The sequence below is a fragment of the Notamacropus eugenii genome, chromosome 1, assembly GCF_028372415.1.
Source record: "Notamacropus eugenii isolate mMacEug1 chromosome 1, mMacEug1.pri_v2, whole genome shotgun sequence".
In the NCBI taxonomy this organism is placed as follows: domain Eukaryota; kingdom Metazoa; phylum Chordata; class Mammalia; order Diprotodontia; family Macropodidae; genus Notamacropus; species Notamacropus eugenii.
Window position 1 is genome coordinate 672,536,451 of NC_092872.1, and position 16,228 is coordinate 672,552,678.

Here is a 16,228-nt window from a genome sequence, read left to right on the forward strand (position 1 = left end):
TAAGGGAGTGGATTTAGGCTAGTGGTGGTGTTAGATTAAGTGTCATATTTATGTTTCAGTTTTATGAAAGAGAACTTGTCATTGAAATGGATTGTGCTGTAGGTCTGACATCATGCTATCTTAAAATGAAATTTTAGGGATTAGCAATATTTTCAAAAACCTCAGTATGACTCATCCCTTTGACTATAAACAGAAAATGAGGGAAGAAAAAGGTTTGTATTTTGCATATGATTTAAATTAATCGATAAAACTAGGCTTCTCTCTTTCTTTTTTCCTATTTCCAGTCCATTTAGTATTGTGGAATTCATACACTAACTGAAAGCTATTTTCTGGTATAGTAGTAACCTGAAATTCTTTTTTTATGAAAAAATATAGTTAATATCAATAAAATGTTTATGAAAGTATGGCTAAAAATCTCATATCTGAATGAAATAGAGGCTTCTAAATTCTTGGCAATTTGTTCCTTTAGGTTTCTGAGCTATATGGTATTTGAAAAGTCAGTCCCAAGTGTTAGGATATTGCACAGATAGAGGCTGTGTTCAACATCTCCTCATGGGAGCTAGTAAGAGCTAATATTAGTTCCTGCTACTTTATTACCTGTAACTTTTCAGGGAAAACAGCTAATTTTGCATTTTCCCATTTGAAGCTAATAGTTTGAGCCTAAATATGCCCTTTTGGGGCACGTTCCATGTTGGACATATTCATAGTGGAAATATTGCCACCCCATTGAGACTTGCTGCTTTTTAGCCAAACAATATAGTAAAAAGAATAAGGTACTCCTGAATGGCAGAGTCCAGCATTCCCAGCCCTGATGGTTCTTATTCTGAGTGTGTCTGTTTGCATTAACCAAAGAGGGGCAGATGATGCTAGGCATCGTCAGCCTCAGCTAGATCAGACAGTGTTCTTTCTAAAGAGAAAATGCATGGAGTGGTGCTAAATCATGCACTAGCTGCCAGTGTTCCCCCCAAGATGATCTTTACATTCATGGTAATGGGGGTCAAAATACAACCAAACAGTCCTTGGACTGCTCTCTTCTCCCAGGTCCTAGCCTAATACCAGTGAACACATTGACTTTTACCCTGAAATGTCATTGTTGTTAATACCATGTCTCTTCAGTCAGAAAATACAAGTTATATGCCTTTACCTTTTGAAGTTGCCCTGTTAGGTAATCCACAACTTCTCTATCACTTCCTCTTATGGAAAAGGTCTACAATGCAGTCATTCACCTTATATGAATGTTAAGAGTCATCTGTATAATATATTCCAAGTTCTCTGAGATCTTTGGAGGACGGATAACAAAATGGTTTGAGTTGGTCTTAACATGATCTATAATTTAAGAACACTGAGGATCAGTTCATAGGCCAAACGCTTAGGAAACATAAAATTCATATCCATGTTTAATATGAATGTGTCCAGTCTTATGTTCAGGGCACAATTTCAAAATGGAAGGTTTTTGTTTTTTAAAATGTTTATTTTCCTTCAGACTAATAGTGTCTCTATTGCTGCCTCTTTCAATGAGGAAGGCCTCACAAACTCTTCATTCCTTTTCTCACAAATGTCCAGACATGAAATTCAACATTATTCACAGACTAGTCTTCATTTCTCAAGAACGCTTTGCAAGTTGATTTGTTTTCAAATGAAAATGTTTAGATCATTAATTCTTCATCAATAATTTATACATTAAGACTTTATATAGTTATACGTGCACAGATGTATACACATAAACACTGTACATCTTTGTCTCACCACTTGACAATAAAACTTTACATATATTTTACACAGCAGTTCCTTGGTCAAGGTCATTTGCAAGAGCAAGTTGGTTTCTGAAGAGATCTTGTTTGGTGGGTGAAGGATCCATTGAGGGGTTTTCATTAGTTTTTTCCCTGTATTCTGATCCACTGGACCTAAAATCTCAGCACACAGATAAAGTACAGGTTGATTTGGGTTTAATTGTTTTAGAATATTCTATCTATCCAAACTGTTTGGCATTTGTCAAACTGTCATGTTGCCACTTGGATCTAGTATAATGTTTAATTTGGGCATTTTCAGAAGGATAAAGTAAGAGAGTTACCCATATTGTGTCTGAAGGAGGGAATCATTCATTATTGTGTAGGGGGGAAGTATATTGTGAAATAACACTATCCTGGGGCAAAGAAAAGTTCAAAAAAGTTGGGGATTCATATTTTGAGGTTGACCTATCACAACTAGTACTCAAATTACCAAGTCCTTGAGTTAACTGATATCCAAAACCAAGGAGTTTAAAAATCCTAGAATTCAATGTTTTCAGCCAACCTTACCCCAAACCCTCTCTATGGAGTTTTAAATGTTTTTGTTTGTTTTGTTTTTTTATACATATATATTACAAACTCTTACTTTGGTTTATTTTTATAAAGACAGATTTATTGAGGACGGCCATGCAGATATGCTATACATGATAAAGTAAAGAAATGGGAATACAATCATCAGATTGAGGAGATACCATAATCTCAACCACCACCAAGGAGACCAAGCCCAATAGTCAACAAGTCAAATAAATCCAATCAAGTCCCCAGGCGAGGGCACATTCTTCCATTTTCTTGGTTAAACCATCTGTAGAATGGACTTCAGCTCTGCACTGTCTACAAGTTGATCCTGTCAGAAGTGCCTGGAAGGGGAGGGGCTCTAGAAATTGCCTCTGATAAACCAGACTGGGATCATTTAGTAGATCATTTAAATTTGGGGTTAGAAATTATAAATCCAGCCCCATGACTAGGAACCAATAATAAAGGATCTAGCTTAATGTATACTCAAAGGATTTCAACGTTAAAAATGAGGTTCCTTGTCCCAAAGCCCCCAAAGCAGTAAACAAGTTCTCCGTATGCAGAGGCTGAGCCAGGTACAGTCCCACAATCCAAAAGGAACAGCAAATGACCACTTCTTTTTTTCCAATCAAGTTCTAAGGGTCCTAACCAATGTTGCTAAAGAATTTAGGTTTTGTTTTTTGGGGTTGTTATTATTCTTTTATTTTAACTAATCTTGATGATATAATTCAATTATCTGTTTTTCAAGGCAACAGGCTTGGCCTTCACGATAATTAACATCCTGATGCCCAGAGACTTCCAGATGGTTGACTAGATTGTTCTACCACTCATTTTCTTGTTGTTGTGTAAAGAAAGCCTTAGTCTCCATGTTTTCCACCTTCCACTGATAAGGCCTACCATTCCATATTTAACAGACCCACTAAATCCCAGTTTAGAAAAAAAAAGGCTACTCTATATCTCAACACCTACATTTTTGGGGCCTATCTCTTCCGCAACATACTGAAATGGCGTATTTGGCACTTAACTCCTCTAGTTTACAAATCCCGATTTTGGTATGCCCTAAAATACTCCCAAGTGTTACACCCAACACCCTGTGTTCTCTCTCTCATTAATCCCAGCCTCCTCATGTCTGAATTCACCCCTAGCAATAGCAGCTATGCACAAAATGTCCACAACCACATCTTTTGGACCATTTCATTCCATTGCCTCATATTGCATTAACCAAGAAACTAAGGAATCCTACAATTCAGCCCGCAATTTTTCAGCCTCCCCATGTCACTCAAGGATTTAAATCTGACCCTTGTCTCCCATCAGTTGCCTCCCCACCTCGTACACCTCTTCAAACATTCCTCAGCCAAAATCTGTAATCTTGCTTTTAGTTGTTCCCATCTTGGCCACTTCTAGATCTCCCTGAAGCCCAACATTTCACACTTTGAACCATCCAACATGCAACTGTTCATGTTTACCTGAAAATAGGAAAGTTTTGATGTCACCACCAGCCCCAGGGACCACAGAAATCTTCACCAGCTTCGTTCCCATTTCTGAAACAAATGCCAAAATCGCCCTGTCTGCTTTTCAGCCTCTACATGCTCATCTTTAGTTTTTTAACGACCCTCCTCATAAGCCAGACCTCCTCCTCTCATGTCTCCAGTATTCGGAATATCTCTGTACAGCTTGATTATAAGTGTTAACCAAAAACTAGCTAGCTAATGCTTTTCCACTCCCAGCTTTTACCTGCCCCAAACCAGTTTTCACCAATGCTCTATTTCTCTTTCCAGAAGTCAGTCCTGCCTGGCCTCACGATAACTGTTTGTGTCCTACATGGCCACATGTAAATAATCATCAAGAGGTTATGTTGAGCTATTAAGTATCTACAGATATAGACAGATGGAAGATGATCTATGGATTGCGTTTAAGGGGGCCTGTATACTTGCCTTTTATCTCTCTGTCTTTAAAATAAGAAGAAATCATTTGTACTTGCACAGGAAGTGCATAGTCAAAGACCTCAAAAAGGCAACCGATCTGAGCCCATACAGCCACGTGTACATGCAACAGAAGGCAGCTATGAACATAGGCATTGCACTTCTGCGTCCAGATTAGCAGGAAGCAAAAGAGAGAGGGAAGTTCAAATGATCACTATTACATATGTAGTCTAGCACTCCAAGCTCTTGAGAGAAGAAGGAAGGAAAAAAACAGATTATTGGTAGTTTTTTCTTTCCTCCTAGGTTGACAATTGTAGATTGTAAATCCCTTGTCAGAAAATACTAAGTACCATACGGTACTAGACACACAAATACTCACTGAATATATGTGACTGATTGAAAAGGACCTACAGTAGCTCAATCAATAAATAAGCAGAAGGACTTATCTATACCTCTCTTAATGATGCCTAAGACTGCATTTGCTTTGTGGTTCCTTCATCCCTTATTGAACTTGTGGTCAACTAAGACTCCCAGATCATTTTTTTCAAACTAACTGCTATCTAGTCACATCTTTCCAATCTTTCCTTTGTCCTCACAAAAGTCTTTACTAAAATGGCAGGAGTAGAGGAAATAGAAACTAGGAGAAGACAACCCAAAAAAATTAATATCTGATACCACTACCTTTATATTCCATCCCCTACTATCTTCACGCTCTTCATTAGAATAAGTTTCATCCAAACAGAATGGGAAATTGTAGTGCTTCTCTGGATCTCTGATTACCTACCTGTTATTCTATAAACATAGCCAAGAGTTCTGAACAGTTTTATGGAGAATGTCCAAGATGCTCCATCAGTGGTTGAAACAACTGAATTAAAGGGGGCCATTCTGCTACCTATTAAAAAATTCTGCTTTGACAGTCCTTTTAAGTTTGAATACTGCAAGAGAAAACTTAGACTGGAGTGGGAGTACAGAGAGGAGGTCCAGAGCAGTCATGAAAATATGGATTTTGAATAGGACCAATTGCTAATATAGGGACAGGACAAAATGGAATGGTAGGTAGGGCACTGAGAATTGGACAATGGAGTTATGGAGTCTGTAGTTCTTGTGTCATCAGTTACAAGTTTTGTTTAACAAGTTTTTGTTTAACTGTTTGCCCAGTTTATTCTGGGCAATCCATTATTTGAACTTAGAGCAAAAAAAAATTGCCACAAACCAAACAAAATATGATTCACAAATGATCAATTTTCTATCATTAACTGTGTCATGTATGGAGTTCTGTAAGTAATATATAGAACTATAAAACTATGATAGAACATAGAAACTATGATTTCTAAAAATATGTGAGGCCCTGAAGACTTTATTCATCTGAATTAGTATGGAAGTCAGAGGTAGTTCTTGGTGAGCAGAGAAGACTTGAGATCAGTAAAGGCTGAAAAAAGTCCCAAATAGGAGTGAGCATGGGGATGCCCAAGGAACCATAGATTTATAGAGTTATAACCTACTATTCTTTTGAGCACCCCCTAGAGGCATCTCTGCACTGGACCTGATGCACACAGGCTTAATGTACCTATGGTGGAAGCAATCAGATGGTTTCCTATCAGCATCTTGGTCATTCATTTAATATGTTTTGAGTAATATGAGAAATTTGATTCTCTATACCCTGCTTACATGGAAAACAACAATATATTCAACGACAAAAAGAAGACCTCTCCTATTCTTTCCTTTCTTAAATTTTCTGCTGTGTCCAGCTTCATAGCCAGCTAGAACCTGAAACAGCATTCTGAAACAGCATAAATTGGGAGCCAGCCAATGATCCCTAAGCACACATCACAACTATGCACTGAGAAAAGCCTCAGGGGAGAGGAGCATGGGACTGAGTGCTGCAGAAGAGCACATCTGCTGTTTCTGCCTCTTCTCTTGAACTGTCTCATTTTGTCCCTATAGCCAGGTCATAGGAGACTTTTTAATAATCTTCTGACTCAAAGTGGGGAAAATGTCCTGAATACTCCCTCGTATCCCACCACACATTTGCCTACATTTTTATATATCTTATTAGGATATCCATAATCATCGTTTGGGGCAGGGTCTCATGCACAGAAGGGTCTTTGGATGAGGAAGGTTGTGGTATATCAGCTGAGTTAAATATCACTTACATCTTCTTCACTGTGAAGAGTCCTGCTCTCTCCTTCTTGTACTTAGATAATAAAGCAAGAGCTCGAAGCTGCCACAGTACGCTGCTTCCCACAGTGTATTCAGTCTTCACAGTACCAACTATGGCACCATAAATATACGAATGTTCAATGACAGTTCATAAATGTTGTCTTTGGGATAGACCGGAAAGGTCTGGTAATTCTTGGCAAGAACTTCCAGGCTCCTGTGAGGCAGTTAGGGGGCACAGTGGATAGAAAAACAGACTTGGAGAAAGAAAAACCTGAATTTAGATATTACCTCACAGTTACTAGCTATGCCACCCTGAGCAAGTCACTCAACCTCTGTCAATATCAGTTTCCTCATCTGTATTATGGGGATAATAAGAGCACTTCTCCAATGAGTTTCTTGGGAGGATCAAATGATATGATAAATGTAAAGCACTTTGCAAACCTTAAAACACCATATGAGTGCTGTCATTATTTTGTCTCTGTCACCACTTTTCTTCAGATGTTGCTTCAAATATCAAACAAGGAGATACACTGAAGGGCAACAGGTTTCATGGGTAAGAACTATGGGTACCTTTCCAATCCTAACAAGCTAACAAGTTGACCTATCATTTTGTCTTGTACAAGGACATGGTGACTCAAGCCAATATCTGGATGAAGCCTAGAATGGTAGAGTTGGAAGAGACTTTGGAAGTCATGTAGCACAACCTTAGTCCCAGTGCCCCTCTGGATGGACGGCCATCCAGCCGTTGCTTGAACATTTCCAGTTATTGTGAATTCATTACTTCATAAGACAATCTATTCCCCTGTGAGATGGCACTATTTCTTATGAAGCCCTTCCTTAGCTAAAAGCTACACCTGTCAATCCTAATTCTATCCCTCTACAGAAAAACCAGACTAGTCCCTAACCTCTTCTACATGATCTTCCAGAACGTTTCTTAAAGGTCTCTAGGAGTTTGGGGAGGGGAATAGGGAAAGGTAGTGGTAGTTTCATTGCTTCTAGCAAGTATACTGGCATTAAAAGCTGTGGTGAACAAAACATGAATACTGGCATCAAGGAACAATTCAGCTTTGGAAGGAAATGAGCAGGAGAAATATTGGTCTTAAGAGTTCTGAAGCTGGAGGCAGTGTGGACACCAAGGCAGGAGGGAAGGGTTGCCTGCTGCTTGGCCTCATAGCCGAGCATGCTGGAAGTGGCTACTGAGCCAAGAAAGACTGAAGACTATGATTCTAGGAAAATGGAAATAATCCTCAAATCCTCTGCCCATAAGCAAAGTCCATTTGAAGACAGTACGAGTTGAGATAAGAAAACTATACAGCAGCACTGATGTACATGCTGGCGGAGTGAGCATAGCAGCCAGTCTGGAACTTAGCTATTGAGGGACTGTGTACGGTAAAGAATCCATTCATCTTTACCTTTCCCCATTCTCTCCTTTTAACAACAGGCTCTGAGCAACCAGTAATCTTGGCAAGAACCAACTTTCTGTGTCCTAACACTGATTTCAGTGGTCTTTCTCATATTTTTTAAAGACACCATAAGAATGTAATTTTCCCACTCCAGACCTGTTCCCAGACTCTCCCATCAAGAACATTATCTGAATCAACCAGCAACTGTTGGAGGATCAGCAAGGTAGCCTCTCTACACACTGCTACACTCCTCACCTACCCATCAGCAGTAAGCATATCCATTTAATTTCCCTCACCCCACAAAAGGTGAACACTTTGTGGTTCAGACTGACTCTTCAGTTCTGCAGTCTACCAGGAGAGATTAAATGGAAGGAGATTTTTCACTGCTAGAGAAGAATGTGGAAATGACAATCTATGGAACCACAAGAAGAAGTCTTTCAGCCTAAGGGGGTGAGTAAGGAAAGGAATTTCCACTATCCTCCCCTGACAACTGCAGAGCAAGTAGCTCTGATTTTGAAAACACAGTCCTCCTTTGCATTTCTCTCCTGCCCTTCAGAGTTTGAAGGGCTTGCCCAACTTTGGAGCCTGAAGACTGAAAGAAGCTCCCTATAATCCTAGCCACAGCCAAACTCATTCCTCGGGGTTTAGGAACAGCAGGTTCCCACTAAACATACATAGCATCCATTATGGCTACAAGCTTCTACAGGTTTCCTAAAAGGTAAAAGTGCTTGGGTCCCTAGACAGAGTATTTTAAAGGATGATTCTATTGGAAACACCCCTTATACCCATTACCAACATCCCAAGATTCCTTGATATCTCAAAGATGGCTACTGGCTCATACCCAGTGGATGTGTGCTGTTTGCCCCACTAGGCACAACTTGGCTGGGGGAAGGTGGGAAGGTGCAGGGGTCTAAGAGGCAGGAAAAAAGTGACTAGTGGTGGGAGTGGAGCCAGTTTCTTTATGCATGGAAGGAGACCAAAATGAAAAAAAAGCAAAATACCAAAACTTAGAAGTCAATCCCTGGCTATAAGGAGCAGGCACTAAGCTTGAAGCAGTTTCTTGAGGCCAAATTATCATTATAACTGTTGTTGTTGTTGTTGCTGTTGTGAAAACCTCAAGAAGGATCCCAGAGGGGAAGGAGTTTAGAAAGCTGTCTGATCTAAGGGCTACTCACTTCTTTTTAAAGAGCTTGCGGAAGGAGCTGCGAAAGCCCCCTTTCTGGTCTTGCCTGTTGGGATGCTGATCACTGAATGATGTTTGTTCACTTTCTCTTTCTTCCTTTGGACAGAATCTGGTGTTATCTTCTACATGTATTTCCTGAAAAAGAAACAAGCAAAGGAAAATGTTGGATTTTCTAAAAACACTCCCCCAGAGTTAATAGTCTCACAAAATTATTGTCTGGTCACTCTAAATTGAGTAGGTCTCTAATCTGGAGCTAGGGCAGCTAGGGGCATAGTAGATAGAGTGCCATGTCTGAAGGCAGGAAGACCTGAGTTCAAATCTAGCCTTAGACACTTACTGATTGTGTCACCCTAGACAAGTCCCTTAGCCTTGTTTGCCTCAGTTTCCTCATCTGTAAAATGAGCTAGAAAAGGAATTGGCAAATCACTCCAGTATCTTTGCCAAGAGAACCCCAAAAGGGGATCATGTCAGACATGACTCAAATTGTCTTCAGCTAAGGCAAACCCTGAGGCTGAACAGCTAAAGAAATGAGGCCTCTCCAACCAAGTGCTAAGGAGCTGTCTCGTTTCTTTGGGTGAGACTAACATATTACTGGTCACCCAAGTGTAGGGTCATGAAAGAGAATTAATTAAGAAGGAAAAGTAGGTAGAGCATTACCTAGAGGTTAAAGAAGGGTAAAGGAATCAGAATTCCTGGATTTCATTTAGGCAACCTCCATTATCATATTGGGTAAGCTGAAAAACTGTCCCTTCACACTTTTAGGTTTTCCCATCCGCAAAATGGGAGAGCTGATTGTTTTCAGAACAATATTTGCACTTACCCCTACCTCTCACTTGAAGAATACATAAACTGGGGAGGTTTGGTTTGGTTTGGAGGGTTTGTTTTCGTTTGGTTTTTTTTGGTGAAAGAGAGTGTTCAGTTATTGGCATACAGTATTTTCCAACTAGCATATAATGTATCTTCTTATCTTGAATGTTTAAGTGGAGTTTTGATAAGATCTTTATATTTGGACTTCCAGAATAGACCTATAATTCTACCTTTTATGAAACCCCCTCCCTATCTTAATATTGGATATCACCAAAGGAATCAGAAATTAACCCAATAATTGTAATGCATTTTGTGAACAGACAACTAACTGCAACCTCTGAGATTCCAAAAGTTAGTGCCTTAGGTATAATCATTTGAAGGAAGCAAAGAGATTTAAAGCCAAACCACCCTGGAGATTCTACAAAGGTTCATAGATTTGACAAAGGCCTGTTACCCTTTAAAGAAGGAAGTGAAGGATAGGGAGAGCTAGGGTCCGTTTGCAGGACTTTTTCTACCAGATTTAGGCTTTTGTCTGCTTTGAGTCAAGCAGTGATGACAACCCACTGAAGAAAAATCCCTAAACTCAACACTGACCGGAAATATTCTAGATTTAGTTGATTCTGTGTGATTCTACTAAAATTATTTAGAAAATCTAGGTGATTTTAAAATTCTGGTTTACTGCAAAGTAAGTAATCAATAGTTTCCCTAAAATTTCACTGTAATTCTCATTTTTATTAATAATACCTTGCTTTTGTATAGCACTTTGGCCTTTCAAAGCACATTCACATACATTATCTCATTTGACTTTATAACAACCCAGGGAAGAAGGCACTATCCTCATTTTTACAATCCAGGAAACTGAGGAACAGAGAGAGGCAAGTGAATTGTCCGATGCCATGTACCTAATTAGCAGCAGAACCAGGACCAGAATGTGGGTGTCCAGACTCCTGGCTCAGCACCTTAAAGGCCTGTAGTCTCTTCTTTGCTATGCTTTGCATTCTTGAAAGTTTAAGACTTCCCTGAGTGATAGTAGAAGGTGGAGAGAGGAGACCAGGCAGGTATATGGAAGACCTTCAGGATGAATAGGGTGAATCTAATGCTGTCTCCTTGTGGAAATCTCATGAAGAAAGAGCTAACACCTTTAAAAGTATGGAGTTTTTTAGGGTTGCTCTTTCCCCCACAGAAAGGTCCCCTTCCCCTCAAGTCTCTTAGCTCTCAGTCGTACTAATGGCGCATCTCTTCCCCGGCACCCCCAACAGCCCTAACCATACTTCCGATACTAGGACAGATGAGGTTGGGAGGCCCTAGAAGGTCTGATGAGATAACTATTCTGATCGCCAGAAGGCAAGGATTGGTGGGTGCATTCCTGTGTTCTCTTGAGCTCTCTTAGGACACTCAGCAGAAGCTGCAATTTCCATATAGCTCCAACTAATACCCAGCTGACAAATGGGTACTCTGTCTTCTCCCTGGCCATCCCCACTGCCCTGTCAAGACCCCATTCACAAGAATGGGAGGGCATAGAAATGATTTTCAATCTGCTTGCCCTTAGTTGGCAAAAAACAAAAAAGAAAGAAAGAGAAATACAAGAGGTCTAAGTGCTGGGACCCTGGCCCTAGCCGTCACCAAACTGCAGCCCCAAGTTAAATAGCCTCTGGACTGTGTCCTTCTTCTCTTCATGGGCCAAGTGCAGCACTTCCTGGGAATGCTGAATGCCTCATTTAGCATTATGTACAACAGGAACAAGGTCCTGGGCCACAACTCTCTTCTGACTTGGCCTAAGAAATCTGAGATTACATCTTAGTCCACCACAGGAAGCTGCCTTTATTTCATTCAAATGCAGACAAACACTATGTATTGGCTCCAGAAACATTAACTCTTTCATGAATATAGACGAGAATTCAGATTTAAATTCCCAGGCTCTTATTGCCCTGAGATGTTGCACTCTGTGCATTAAATAAACTTGATATGAGACCTATAGACCTAGCGCTACCCTGAACTTCTCTCTCTTGACTGCTTCCATTGTGGGATTTGGTTTCTTTTACTGCTTTGCCTTTGGAGAATCAGAATCATAGAACCACAGAGTTGGAAAGGACCTCATGGGCCATCCAGTGCAGCCTATACCTAAAGTAACCCCTCAGTTTCTATCACTAGTATCACCCATCTTCCACATTGGAAACCTCAGTGCTCTCTTCCTTATTTCTCACCTCCTATCAGCTACTAAGTTTTGTTGATTCTAACATAAGCAAGATATAGGTTCATAGATCCAGAAGGATCCTCAGAGACCATGTAGTCCAACCCCTTCATTTTACAGATGAGGAAACTGAGGCTCAGCTAACTTACATGTCCAAGGTAACACAGTAAGCATGAGATGTGATATTTGAACTCAGGTCCTCTAACTTCAGAGCATGTGTCCTTTGAACTGTACCACTCTGTCTCCCTAGCACTTCCATATCTCTTGCATCCCTCCCTTCTCTACCCCCACTACCAACAGCCCAGTATAAGCTTTTATTACTATTCCCCTGGACTACTGCAGTAAGATCCTCCTTTACCCTAACCTCCCTGTTTTGAGAGAAAAGCAAAGGTACGGATCATAGTTCTGGATTCTTGAGAATTTATTTTCAGGTCTACTGCCTTGATTTCCTCTACCCACTTCATCATGATTGATGATTACAGAAATTCTTTTCTTCCTCCAGGCAAAACAAAGGCCAACAAATTACAGGTAGCCTGAGAATGGGAGGGAGCCTTAAGACCAGTTAGTCTGACCTCCCACACAATGTAGGAATCCCTTCTACCACAGCCAGAGGCCATCTAAGGCTCTGTTTGGGTCCTTCTGGCAATAGGCTCTCCCTACCTTACAAAAGGACTATTTTTATGATGAATTGAAATCTGCCATCTTGTACGTTTTGTGCACCACTTAGTGTCTATTACAAAAGGTATGTTACAAAGAGTTATTTCATCAAGGGAAAATCATGGAGACATCTTTTCTCAGCTCTAGATCTCTAATCTTTCAATAGGAAACTATTTGCCTTCTCTCTACCTGTTAAGCTAGTCATATGTGTTTGTCCTTTGTTGCCAAAAAAGACCATGCCATCAGAGAAATGATGACATGACTTTGTTTTGAGTGAGGGAGGGCTGTGCAGGTCACCAGCCTCACTTCTCCTCCAGAGCCATCTGAATCCAGTAACCAGATATTCATCAGGATGACTGGAGATGACCCAGGATGAGGCAATTGGGGTTAAGTGACTTGCCGAAGGTCACACAGCTAGTGAGTGTCAAGTGTCTGAGGTGAGATTTGAAGCCAGGTCCTCCTGATTCCCGCACTGGTGCTCTATCCACTGCACCACCTAGCTGCCCCAATAAGCTAGTCATAAGAATAAAAGGGAGAATGGAGTATATACACACACAGACTATTTCAGTGTTTCAAAAATTAAAACTGAGAAGATGCACCAGCTTAGGAGAGGAAGGAAAGAGGAGTTTCCATCCTCTCGTGTCTTGCTTTGGCAGCAAGCCACATCTGTAATAAGATGATATTTCATGGGCAGGCCAAGATAATATATGTGAAACTCTTTAGATGCCTCAGAAGAAAGGTGCTATATAGATTCAAGGTATTGATTATAACCCTTACATATCACCAATAGTATCTAACCCCGTGGAAGCTTTTTACAACACAGGTTTGAGGGAGAGTTCTAACATCTGTCCTAGAGGTTTTGTTCCATGTGGTGGGTCCGGATTCGGACCCCAGTACCCACGCGAGCCCGTGTAAGGGTAAGCCACGTCAAAGCAGGGTTTGACGGCTTTCGCTTCCAATCTTAGTTGGACAGTGAGACCCAGAAACTAGACAGACACACCAACTGTCTTTCTCCCGTGACCGCTGCCTCCGTATGTGTTTGGTTTGGTTTACTTTACCCTCCTTACTTCCAAATAGGTCTGCTTTTCACTCTGTGTTCTCTGGGGGGGGAAGAAGTTCCTTGGGGAGCTTCTGGCTGTGGCCGATGTGATGTGGGGCTGCGCGCTCCTCTCCTGCTTCAGCTGGACCCGGCTGCCGCTGCTGCTCCTCGTGCTGTACAGCCTGGTGGTCACACCTTCCGACGTGGACGTCCTGGGAAACTCCTTCAGGGAGCGACTCAGCGGCTTTGTCTTGCCGTGGACAGCCTCGTGCTTGTACGTGCTGCTGCTCACCGGGGACGTGGAGCTCTTGGGCAGCGGCTGCACGGAGTGCTCGGTCCTTTCGGGTTCCATGGTGAAGCTGACCGGCCTGAGGAAGCAGATGTCCAGGCTGGACTCGGAGGAGGCCGGGGAGCAGGCCTCGAAGAGGGGCAGGCTCTGAAAAGTCTCCTCTTCGTAGGGAGCCGGCAGGGTGAAGATCTCGCCGCCGTACTCAAACTCCTCGTAGCTAGGGACGAAGGCGCGCGTGTCGGACAGCAGCTCCGCCGGGGCTCTCATGGCCCGCTCCAGGTTACCCACGGCATCGGGAAGGGTGGGGTCGTAGTCCATCTCCGGGATGGCCTGCAGAGGGGCTGCCAGGGCCTTCAAGTCCTGCTCCGTGGCACAGAACTGAGTCGGGGCCAGGAGGTTTTCTGGCCTCTCGTGTTTTCTACCCTCCATCTCCCAGTCACAGGGCTTCCCGGGCTGAATGCTCTCCATCAAGCTTTGCTGTTGACTTTTCTTCACTTGGGGCATCAAATGTCTTTAAAGGGGAAACAGAATACAAAAGAAGTGTGCATATGGTTCGTTAATGCAGGCTCAGTCACCGAGCCAGAGCCTGCTCAAGCTCTGAGTACAACATAGCCCGTCAGAAACCGCTAGAGAAGGAAACTGGCAACACCACTCCTCACAGACCCTCCCCAGTCTGCCATGTACGCCAGCAACGCACATCCAGGGGTGCCACGGAGGACCCCCAGCCCAGTGCTAAGCACAGGCTACCTAGGCTGCGGCCACCAAACGTCTCAGATTAAGGGGTTCCCGGGAGCCCCTTCCCCCTGCCTGGGAGAGTAGAGAGAGTTGGTCCATAAAGTAAAGCAGATGTCGGAAGAATCATTCTCCTGCATCTCAGATGCATGTAAAGAGGCATTGGGAAGATGGCTGTAAGAGGCGTGTGGTCATCACTTTCCCCTCCAGAAGATCTGATCCCTTTCCTGGTCACCTGTCAATGCCCCAGAACGGCCTTCTCCTCCTCCCAATCCTCTTACTATAGTTGGACTGCTGTATATTCAGACTTTTAAAAAATCGATATGAAAATGAAATGTGGTATGGAAATCGATGTATAATTTCACTGATTTTGGCCTGTCCAGCATAGTACAGAGGGCTAGACTTCATGTCACCCAGGTTCAAATCCCACCTCAGATACCTATTAATTGTGTAAGCATGGGCAAGTCATCTAATCTCTCTGTGCATCCGTTCCTCATCTGTTAAATGAGGATTATAACACCTATAATACCATCTTCATGAGGTTCTGGTAAGGCCTAAATGAGATAATGTTTATAAAGTGCTTTGAAAACTTTAAAGTGTTATATAAATGTTGGTTACTGTCATAATTATTAGTAAAGCTAGAATTTGTTACCTATCTAATGTCCAAATGGGTGCTTGAGTTTCACATGAAGATTTTCAGTATTAGATAGCTCACCATTTCATTAGTCTGTAAACTGTCTGGACCATCTTGTCCATGAGATAGAAAGGTAATGTGGTATAATGGAAAGAATGCTCAGTTTAGAACCAATGGACCTGGGTTATAATACTTCCCTAACTACCTATGTGATGTTGAGCATTACTTAAGCTCACTGGGTCTAATTTTCCTCAGAAAGTTTTCTTTCTTTTTTTTTCCTTCTTTCCTTTTTTCTTTCCTTTCTTCCTTCCTTCCATCCTTCCTTCCTTGCTTTCCTTCTTAGAGTCTTCTTGTACAAAATGACTAATATGGAAATGTTTTACTTGATTACACATGTATAACCTACACTGGATAATTTACCATCTCAGAGAAGGGGAAGGAAAGGGAGGGAGGAATAGAATTTAGAACTCAAAGCTTTTTTTAAAAAAAAGTCTAAAAATCATTTTAACATGTAATGGAGGGGGAAAATAAAATATATAAAAAAGACAAAAAGTTCTGTAAAATAAGAGAGTTAGATTAAATGATCTTTATGGCCCACCATAGCTCTGATTTTGGTCCTACACCCTATTCCAAATTGTTCAAGTTAGATTATTACTTGACAGATGGAACCAAGTTATTATGAACTAATCATGTCTCTATCAATTCAGCTGAAAACAGATTCCATGAGATTTAATGGTAACGAAAACATGCTTGGTTATGTTAACGTTCTTCAACAGAATTCTACAGAGAACTGAAGATTAGAGAAAGGCCTATACTATTTTTATCTTTTGATATTAAGGCAGCAATCAGGCAGGGGTGAGATTACAAACATTAGCCTGACAAACTCCCTTCTCACTCCTCGCCTGCCCTGA

At 41.5% G+C, this 16,228-nt stretch overlaps 1 protein-coding gene across 1 annotated transcript in view; it reads right to left on the minus strand.

Annotated features, from left to right (window-relative positions):
- Positions 1 to 1,669: 1,669 nt before the first annotated feature.
- Positions 1,670 to 16,228, minus strand: part of ARHGEF33 (Rho guanine nucleotide exchange factor 33) — a 57,332-nt gene continuing 42,773 nt past the window's right edge. The window contains exons 14-16 of the mRNA XM_072645894.1: positions 13,682 to 14,462; positions 8,961 to 9,103; positions 1,670 to 1,904 (exon numbers count right to left, since the gene is read on the minus strand). Coding sequence (XP_072501995.1) covers positions 1,775 to 1,904; positions 8,961 to 9,103; positions 13,682 to 14,462 — 1,054 coding nt within the window. The 3' untranslated portion in view covers positions 1,670 to 1,774. The remainder of the gene's footprint in view (positions 1,905 to 8,960; positions 9,104 to 13,681; positions 14,463 to 16,228) is intronic.